This window comes from Hakea prostrata, chromosome 3, assembly GCF_041222555.1.
Source record: "Hakea prostrata isolate BN-2017 chromosome 3, UWA_Hpros_2, whole genome shotgun sequence".
Lineage (NCBI taxonomy): Eukaryota > Viridiplantae > Streptophyta > Magnoliopsida > Proteales > Proteaceae > Hakea > Hakea prostrata.
Window position 1 is genome coordinate 66,333,332 of NC_142602.1, and position 10,497 is coordinate 66,343,828.

Genomic DNA, 10,497 nt, shown 5'->3' on the forward strand with positions numbered 1-10,497 from the left:
GGAACTGAGGCATGAAACATTAAAGCTAGTCCCAATTCAACAAGATGACGGTGTTTACGTTCCACAATACTATTTTGAGAAGGAGTGTGGGGACAGGAAAAATGATGAATGATACCCTGAGAAGCTAAATGTGCCTGAAAAGCAGTGAGAACAAACTCTCCTCCACCATCACTCTGAAAAACCTTGATTTTTGAACCAAACTGACACTCAACCAAGGCTTGAAACCGAAGAAAACAAGAAAAGAATTCAGATTTCTTCCGAAGTGGATATAACCAAGTAAATCTTGAATAATCATCCACAAACAAACAATAATAAAGAAACCGTTGAACACTAGCAATGGGAGCCTTTACCCATAGATCACAATGAACACGTTCTAAGGGAATCAAAGCACGGGTAAAAGAAGAGGTATAAGGCAAATGAGCACTCTTGCTAGATTGACACCCATGACACAAACGTTTATTTTTAGCAGTAACTTTAATAAGACCAGTTGAATGAAGATAGGAAGTAACTCTAGAATATGGATGACCAAGACGTTGGTGCCATAATTCCTCAGAACCAGCAATATTCTTTGAGGAAAACATAACTTCACAAGAAGAAGAAGATTCAGAAATGTTACCAGTAACACAGGTATTAGTAGATCCATCAAAAACATACAAACCATCTTTGCTACTCCCCGATGCCAGGACCTTCTGATTCACAGGATCCTTAACACAAAAACCAGATGCAGTAAATTCCACAGAGCATCCAATATCATGAGTTAGTTTTGCAATCGAAACCAAATTTTTTGAATAGAAGGTACAACCAAAACATCCTTCAAAGGCAAACCAGACACTGTACTATCTCCAATATGAGTGATCGGTAGAAATGCTCCATTACCAACCATTAAACTGGAATTACCAGGAAAAAAATGTGTATTACAGAGAGTACCTGGTGTAGTAGTGACATGATCAGTAGCACCAGAGTCAGGAAGCCACCCAGGATCTTGAAGAGTATTCAAACGCATAGCAGCTAAAGCCCTTGGAATCCCTTCTGCTTGATACGCATTATCATAACGACACCAACATCGAAGAGCATCATGCCCTGGTTTCTTGCAAATCTGACACTTCAAAGGAGAGCTTGAGGTAGACGATGTAGAAATAGCTGAAGAACCAGAAACACCAGGAGGTTGATTCTCTTGATTCGAGGGAGACGAACCGAAAGTACCAAAAGGTTGTACCGAAGGAGCAAAACCCCTATTATAAGAGGTAAAACCAGAACCTCCACGAAACGCAGAACCACCACGAAATCCACGAAAAACAGAGCGACCACCGCGAAAATTATGACTACCACCACGAGATCCCCGAGAGGATTGAGTGCCAAAAAACACCATATTAGAATGTGGTGGATCATCAAGAACACCACGGCTACGCAGATCATGACTCTGCAACAGTGGAATTAGTTCAGCGTAAGATGGAACTGGTGGCTTGAGCATCGTGGTAGCGAACGATTCGTAATGAGATCCAAGATTTGTAAGAAGTAGAAACACCTTCCGTTGATCAGGAACTGGCTTGCCAATGGCAGACAATTGATCACATAGGGTCTTAAATCGAAGCAAGAAATCAGTAAGAGACTGAGTATCACGCTTGCGAAGAAAATGAAGACGAGAAAGCAACTCAAACTCCCTAGCCTCAGACGTTTGTGCAAAAGAATCAGACAAAACTTTCCACAAATCAACAGCAGATTGAACACCGTAAGCAAGACGGAGCACATCCTCAGAAAGAGTCCATGTGATCCACGCTTTGACAAGACGATCAGTACGTAACCACAGAGAATAAGCAGGATTAGAAACCATTTCTCCAACTGCAGATTGGATCAAACGATCTGGAGGAGCGGACTCGCCAGTGATAAACCCTAGCAAATCTTGACTTTCCACCAAGGAAACAATCTGAGTATGCCATAACAAATAGTTCTCAGATCTCAAACGAAGAGTGACAAAATTCGCCACATTCAGATTGCTAGGATATGGATAGGTAGAAGACGAAGGAGAAACCGGTGAATCGGACGAAGAAGCCATGAGAGAAGCTTGAAGAAATAACCGTTTCAAAAGAAAAAGCAAGAAAAGTTCACGAAAACCAAGAACTTTTGTAAAGCAAGAAAAGTTCACGAAAATCAAGAACTTTTGCACAAGAAACGAGACTTTAGTAGAAAAGCTAGATTTGACTCAACTCTAAAAAAGCCTGATACCATTAAGGACAAAACAATCTTATTTCTCATTAACTAAGTATGATATTGTACATCAATATATATAAAGAATGTACCACACACGTGGCTACATCCTAGTATTATTCCCAATAGAATTATCTCTGTAAGAAACCACATGGAAGACAAAGGAAGACAATGCCTGAAGATGTAGTTTCAACAACAACAAAATCAGAAGATGTGGTAGCAGATTTTACCAAGTTATCAAGAGTCTTGTCAACCTCAAAAATGAAACCTGAAGAATCTTAGTCAACTTCTGATTGTATTCAAACCAACAACTGTTTCTTTATCCTTAAAGGACTAAACCTTCTTGGGGCACTTCAGATAATTTAGTTTCTGTTGCCCGTGCAGTATAAGCATCTTGTGTCTCTAAAAATTTTCATTGTTCCTTCAAACATTCTTACAGATTGCTAGTAATGGTATAACCAATGTGAACATTGCGTCCAAACCTACACTCAGCATCATATGAATTGTTTTCTCCAACAACAAGAAGAAAATCAATAGCAACATCATACTCTTCAATTCTTAAGTCCTAAAATTCTTGACCATGATAGGGAGGAAACATAGAGAGCATCTCGAACAGAGAAACTCAGATGGAATGAAGTGAACCCATCTGATTTTAATTGTGTAATAATGAGCATGAGATATATTCTCCATTTACTGACAGGTGATATATAACGAGATTTTCTCTTACGACCATCAGTTTATTGATGAACTCAAGTTCGTTGTTAAGAAACGCAGCCAAGTTATCACCATCATTGCCGGTTTTGTACAAGACAACATAAGACATACAAACAAATGCATAAAAACTACTACCCCTAGAGGCTAAAGAACGAACAGCCCATACAGATGGCTAGGCATCAAGAGTGAAAACTTAAACTTGCAGGGGTTACAACATACCTTCTCACTAGCTTATTCAAGAAATCAAGTGCCACGCAACTACATATTGAAAATTATCGCGGGATGACACATTCCACAATGGGATTGAGAAGGACTACTTGTAGTACAGAAATCATAATAACAAGCAAAATACATGTAATTAGAAGCACTCACAGCATTTCCCATAAATGCACACTGTCTTGTGCATGAAGGACGAATAATATCCAAGTTTGTCATTCTTACCTTCTTTAAAGAACTTACCAGTGTTGGGGTGCTAACATTTATATTCATTTTTAACTATTCAAACTTTCCTCAAGAGAAACTCTTTGCCTTCTCAAGTAGATAGAGTCTTCACTTCTGCAAACTGGTCGCCTCAAAAGAATTGTTGCAATCCTACAAAATCTTGAAGTCTCCACTTTCTAGTGAAGAATATAAAGAGTAAATAAAAAGAACCCAAAAGAAGAAAACACAGAGGTAATTAGCTATAGTCAGGCATATTCGTAAACTTTCTTTTCTCTCTGTTGAGAATCCATATTCAATGGGTGATCTACAACGATGTAAATCAAATCATGAAAGTTTGATGGGTAAACACCTGATAGTAAACAAATGAATTTGTTGGGGTAATCTGTTCGGTTCATTTCGGGTTGTACTGGTTCCTCTTGAACCAGCTTGGTTCAGGCTGTTTGTATAAATAAGTTTTATGGTTCAGCTGGGTTTGAAGTAGTCAGATTCATGAAATTAGATTTGGGGTTTTTTGGGTCTTGCTCAAGGGTTTCGTGCTCCTCTGTTCTCTGGCTTGTGTTCTTGATCAGAGAGAGGGTTTCGGATGGTATGAATCGAAGGTCCTGTGAGCAAGTATGATCAGATTGAACGAACCTGCTAGGGCTCTCATAGTGATGCAAGGAGCACAGAGAGAACGAGTGTGTCTAAGAACTTCTCCCAGTTTCTTTGGCTTGAGATCTTGATTGAATTGAAGACTACAGCTGCAAATCGAAGCTGCTGCCGGTGTTGTGGTGTGCTTTCGATGGCTTGTGGAGGAGCTATCTAGTTCCGTTGATTACCCTCCATGTCTTGTATTTTTCTTCCAAGATCTGTAAGTATTTCATACGATTTCCCATAGTTGATTGGACTCATACCTGAGTCCCGGAGAGTAGGTCCTCGGACTAAACACCATAAACAATCTTTGTGTCTCTTATTTGCTTGCTTTGGTAAAATATCGATTGAATCAATCACCCCTGCGATTACAGAATTAACTAAACCCAACTTTAAAAATCTTACTAGAAGATAGCCACTTGGCATGAAATGGGCTCATCATGGCAATAATGCTAATGGGATTTTAAACCCAAATATCAGAGTATTCGCAGAAAGAGAGACGGTTCAAATTTGATGGAAACCATAATGTTCCCTTACAACATGTGTCAATAGTCTAAATCCAAAGTTAATTGGGATTCAATCCACCTTTGTAAACGAATCATGTTAGGCGTGAACCAAGACTCCTTGGGAACAACTGAAGGATCCAAAACTCAAAAATTCTTGAAAGAACCAAGTAATCATTACACCCACTAAAATAAAAGGAAAAAAACGAAAGAGTGATAATGAACCCAAGAAACAGATCAAGCCTAGCTAGCAACGTTACAAATTGTTTTCTTTTGCCTTGGAATCAACTCTAAGATTTCATGCATATAATAATCCAAACAATCATATACCAAGTCTTACAACATTTAAATACCTTAAAACGGTTGGAAAAACATTATCACATGGTCAATCGTATAAGACAAATAAAGCATGACCTTAAACATGAAAACTTATCTTGTTTCAAATAGCATGAATGATCTCCTTGTCGAAAACTGACGGAGTTGAAACGTGCTGGTAACAACACCTTCTTTAAGGTATTTAAACGCCCTGAATAGTACACATGGGTCTTGAATGCGTTTTCACCCCCCAAGATCAGTCAACCCCTCCATAGCAGATGGTGCACTCCGTAATTGATAAACTAAGGGATCCGTAAAGCTACACTCACCTTTATGACACAATTTAAAGAAAACTAATGGTTCATAAAAAAACACGTTGTTTACACGATAATAACAAACATCTCCCACCTTTATATAGGATTGTAAGAAACACCACCAAAGGTTGTCTCCCAAAGAACAAACATCTTCCTTTAAGGCATGTTTGTTAGCAAAGACACCTATTGGCCATTTAGGTGTCTAGCTGTCCATTTAGGCGTCTTTAGGAAAAGACCCAACCTTTAAAAAAATTAATTGTTTGAATTTTTTCAAATAAAATTATGAAAATTACAACAATAAGTTGTAAGTTCAACCACATGTAATATTATAATCTAAAGGTGATGGCAAATCTAATGAGTATTTTTAGATTAGAATATGACATGTGACTAAATCCTACGACCCATTGGTATGGACACTTATTAAAAGATTCTTTCTAACTTCTAAGTTTTAAAAAATAAAAGATTCCTTAAAAAAGAGGAGCCAAATATTGCAAAAGCTGTGAAAAGGGTAAGGATAAATTTGACCCTAAAAGTAAGATTAAGATATGCAATATCGAGTCCAAATCGTCTCCCCTGACGTGGAGCACTCTGTGCTCCCCCCACAGTGTTGACCACAAATTACAGGGGAGCCCATAGGATTAGGGTGATGAGATTATTTTTTTTAAATGTTTTATTATTTTTTACTTGTGGGCCCCACATAATTTGTATTCGTAATGCTGTCAGGGGAGCACAAACATCAAGGGAGATGATCCACACTCAATAATACTAGCCATGCATGCATTGACAAAGTAAAAATAATATTGCTTTGTTTTCAATAATGTCAGGTTTGTTTTATTAAAATCTATATTAAGTTTCAAAATTAGTTTTTGCATTTCTTTTATTTAATTATTTTGTTAGTGTGTGGGACCCATGAGATAAGGGTGGTAATGAGGCCCCCATGAGTAAAGGAGGCCCTTCATGACTTTCGTTATGAGGGATCCACATCCTCTATAATTCATTTTCCTACAATTCCCTCATATTATGCCATGTGGCATTTAAGTAATCCAAACATTACCCAACAAACTAGAGTTTAAATAAAATTCAAATTTATAGGTGGGTTTAAATAAAATTCAAATGTAGTTTTAATTGGATAACCGTTGGATTACTTAAATGCCACATGGCACAATCTTATGAAGGAATTACAAGGAATTGTAGGGAAAGGAATTACAGAGGATATAAATCCTGGTTATGAGGTATTTCATGACATTGATCATGGGTCTTAAAGGTTTTGATCATGGTGATGAGGTGGGCTTACTTGTAAGAACTATTGATCTTTAATTCTCATTTCAACTTCATAACCATTATCATGAATGGGGTTAAGTTGAATGGATTAAATTCAATTCATACAAAAGAGGTGAATATGAGAGTTAATTCTCCAGGTAGTGAGGAGGTTAGGTTAAGGTGGTTTATTCTCATTAGTAGAAAATGACAAACCCATTGATTCTCCATTAGTAGGGAATTGATTATCCCCCTTGTGAAGAGGTGAGTCATTTTGATTCAATGTCCCAATTCATTGCCTTGAAAGTCTCAAGGGGTGTAAGGTGGTTTGGCCTATGTAAACCCAACTCTTCCTTGCATGTGGTGTACAATTGAGACACTCCTCACACTTGCATTATTTGTTACTTATTTTAAAAGTTTCTTCCTTTGAGTTTGTTTACGTGTTGTGCTCTAGTTTTTGACTCCTTGAAGGGACTAGAAGAACTACTGCATTTTCTAGTTGGAGGTGGCTTTATCTTGGAAGTAGTAGTGCGAAGAACCCTTGGTAGTATGTTGCATTAATTACTTTAAAGATAGTATTCGAGGTGTGACTCAATCTCATTCGTTAGTGGTTCGTTTAATTGCAACTTCAAGCTCTCTGGATTGACTAAAGATCTTTATCTTTTAATTGTATTGCAATTTCATTATTGTGTTTTGTAGAATTTGTAATACAATTACCCCCAACAAATAATCTTCTCAGAGGTAGTGAATGGTTATTGTATATTGGGGATTGGAGATAAGTGAGTTCTATTTTGGATAATATCAATCCCACTCAGGTAATTACCCCTATAAAATAAACTCACGTTTTTGTTATATACAAAATTGATTCACTTGATTGAATCTGGATTGTTTTCTTGTAATAGGATGTGTCCAATGGGGATGGGGGGGGCCCCGGGGGGGGGGGGGGGGGGGGGCCCGGGCGGGGGGGGCCCCCCCCCCCCCCCCCCCTTTACCTTAAAAAAAGTTGGGACGAATTCAATCAACTGATTTTGTAACTATTTTCAATTCATTATATATCATAAAAGTAATGAAAAAGCGTCAAAGGTTGGACGAGGCACTGAAAAGGTACTTTTAAAATAAAAGTTGAAAGATCATATTAGCTTGAAATTTAATTTGATTAGGAATCTTCAATATCTCAAGCCAAATTCACTATGTAGGCTTGAAGTGACTTGACTCTGGAGAATCGGAATCCTCTAATCTTGAGGGTAGAAGATAATCTTATCTTGATATATCTTTTTGTCTTTCACCACATATTTAGAAGAGGGAGTCATTTATAAATTCTAGCAAGGTCATGCACCCCCCTACCTTTTAATATATAGTGATGAAAGGTCAAGATAGGATTATCCATTAACCTCTGAATTGGAATCGACTCGGTTGGGAACATACCTTGAATTGGGATCTCCTGAAGGGCGGAGCTAGGATTGAACATTGGGGGGCCGATTATACATGGGCCAATGCCGGATCCACTATGAGTCCCATCTCAAAATATTTTATTGTATTCTGAGGTAGGGTCCACAATTAAGCACCCCCCTACCTTTTAATATATAGTGATGAAAGGTCAAGATAGGATTATCCATTAACCTCTGAATTGGAATCGACTCTTGGAAGCAAGGGCGGAGCTAGGATTGAATATTGGGGGGCCGATTATACATGGGCCAATGCCGGATCCACTATGAGTCCCATCTCAAAATATTTTATTGTATTGTGAGGTAGGGTCCACAATTAAAATTTAAGTAAATTAATAGGACTAAAATATAGATAACACAATTATAAATAAATTAAAAAATATAATAAAATAAAATAGTTGCTAAAATTGTGGGAGAAATTATAGAAAAAGGTGAAAAAGAAATTGTGGGAGAAATTATAGGAAAAGGATATAAAAATAGTGAGTATGAAAGAGAGTGAATACCTGATAACTGTGGAAAAGATTTAGAAAAATTCTAATGTCTGCTAACTACTCCAATATTTTGTGACATGTGTGAGAAAAAAAATAAAATTAAAAATAGGAATAAAAGGGGAGATTCATGAGAGAATAAATATGAATGAAAATATGAGAGAGAATATAAGGAGAAATTCATGGATCGTGAGAGTTAAATTTTAATTAGAATTTAACTTTTTTTTTTTTTTTTTTTTTTTGAACTGAGGTTTAGGGCTGCAACTGGGCCGGGCTTTTGCAATCCCAAGCTCAGCCCTATATGGTTAATTTGAGCCCATTCCCGCCCTGGCCCTAGTTCAAGGCCAATAATTATTGTCCCTGGCCCTAAGCCCTACAGGGCCAAGCCAAACCCATTCCCGCCCTAATTGGGCCGGGTCGGGATGGGTTGGCCCTGATTGGCCCTGATTAGCCCTGATTGGCCCTATCCCTGGCCCTAATTGGTCATGTCCCTATCCTGGCCCTGATTGGCCCTGTCCCTGGCCTTGATTGGCCCTGACCCTGATTGGCCCTGATTGGCCCAGGCCCTAATTGGCCTTGTCCCTAGCTTTAATTGGCCATATCTTTGGTCGTAAATATCAAATGTAAGACAGGTAGTAATTAAAATACATATTAAAGTAATTAAATACTTAAATTCCAAACTCAATTCTGAAAAATAAAATATTAAAGATGTCAACAAATAATCCAAAACTTAGATTCAATATGTATTTAACTATTTATACCCATTTAGATTTTAGAGAAATAGAGAAATCCAAATTTCTAGGGTTTTTTAATTTGCTCTCTCTCTCTCTCTCTCTCTCTCTCTCTCTCTCTCTCTCTCTCTCTCTCTCTCTCTCTCTCTCTCTCTCTCTCTCCCCTTTATTCTTTTTTTCCTTTGGTTTTTCTCCAGCAGCAAAGAGTTAAAATTATTTCAAAAATTATTCATGAAATAGAATAAGTAGAGAGAAGAATTGTAATTAAATTTAGGCATATTTGAAAGTCAAGTCAATTATAGAGAATGTCAAACAAACTCTTTTTGTAAACTTAGAAACATCGAGATTCATAATTCAAAAGGAATCGATAAATGAAAATTTTATCTTCAAAGTCAAGAAATTAAGCCGTAGGTAGGTATGTTTTCATTCACAACTGTTCAATAAATTGATATCTTTATTCAATACAAAAAAAATCATATTCAAAACCTTGTTAACAAGTAAATCGACAATAATTTAGTATTCAACAAAAAAAAAAGTATTTTTTTCATAGTTAAAGAAAATGATGTTTTAGTTACAAACATAGCTATATGTTTTTAATAATTTTTTTTGAAATATCACAGTAGATTTGTTAGATGATGAGAAGATAGGGTATAGATTTGTTAGATATTAATTCTTTATGTAATAGTTTTTATTATTTATAATATATTATCTCGCCTGAGTCAAAAAACAAAATCCGTATTTTATTGAACTAAAAATGACTTTGTTGGAAAAATAAAAATTACCTTAAAAATAATATAAAAGTGAATTTATAGTCTAATATGATCAATGTGACTAAATATCAAAATCAATACTCATATCAATGTTAGTATGAAGATCAGGGTAAAAATCTAGTACTGTAGTACATGATCATCGTCAAATTAATATTAAGATTAGAACCAAAATTAGGGTCAGGATCAGGGCCAAAATCAAATAGATGCTTATTACATTGGTAATGAGGTTATAATTTATTTTTACTAATTTTCTACAAAACATGATCATGTTTTTAAAATTTAACACGTGTCAAGTATCCACCTATATGTGTTACAATTAATTCCTCTTATTACATTGGTAATGAGGTTATAATTTATTTTTACTAATTTTCTACAAAACATGATCATGTTTTTAAAATTTAACACGTGTCAAGTATCCACCTATATGTGTTACAATTAATTCCTCTCCATGTCGGTGGAGGGTCTAGAGTCTTTAGACTCAAATCAGGGCCGTGGATCGGGTCGGGGCTAACCTATCCTAGGGCCAAGATCGGGGCCCAAGCCCTATCGGGCTTAGGGAGGGTCAGGGCCGCCAGGGCCAAACTTGCACCCCTACTGAGGTTCATCCGGGCCAGCTTGCGCGCACCACGATTTACTTCCTCGGGGGGTGAGCTTTTTTAAATTAATGCTGCCGAGTGGGTGCGA

At 36.9% G+C, this 10,497-nt stretch overlaps 1 protein-coding gene across 1 annotated transcript; it reads right to left on the minus strand.

Moving 5' to 3' along the window:
• Positions 1 to 453: 453 nt before the first annotated feature.
• On the minus strand, positions 454 to 2,154 carry LOC149022812 (uncharacterized). The gene is made up of 2 exons (XM_089147350.1): positions 928 to 2,154; positions 454 to 704 (listed from the first exon to the last, which is right to left on the minus strand). The coding sequence occupies exons 1-2, from the start codon at positions 2,051 to 2,053 to the stop codon at positions 667 to 669; spliced, it is 1,164 nt and encodes a 387-aa protein (XP_089003476.1). The 5' UTR covers positions 2,054 to 2,154; the 3' UTR covers positions 454 to 666.
• Positions 2,155 to 10,497: the final 8,343 nt, after the last annotated feature.

Bases quoted from the DNA above. Each gene is read 5' to 3' on its own strand.
- LOC149022812 (XM_089147350.1), bottom strand. From the start codon at position 2,053: ATGGCTTCTTCGTCCGATTCACCGGTTTCTCCTTCGTCTTCTACCTAT. The intron at 705-927 runs GTACTCTCTGTA...TTTTGTGTTAAG, and splicing joins TCATGTCACTACTACACCAG to GATCCTGTGAATCAGAAGGT.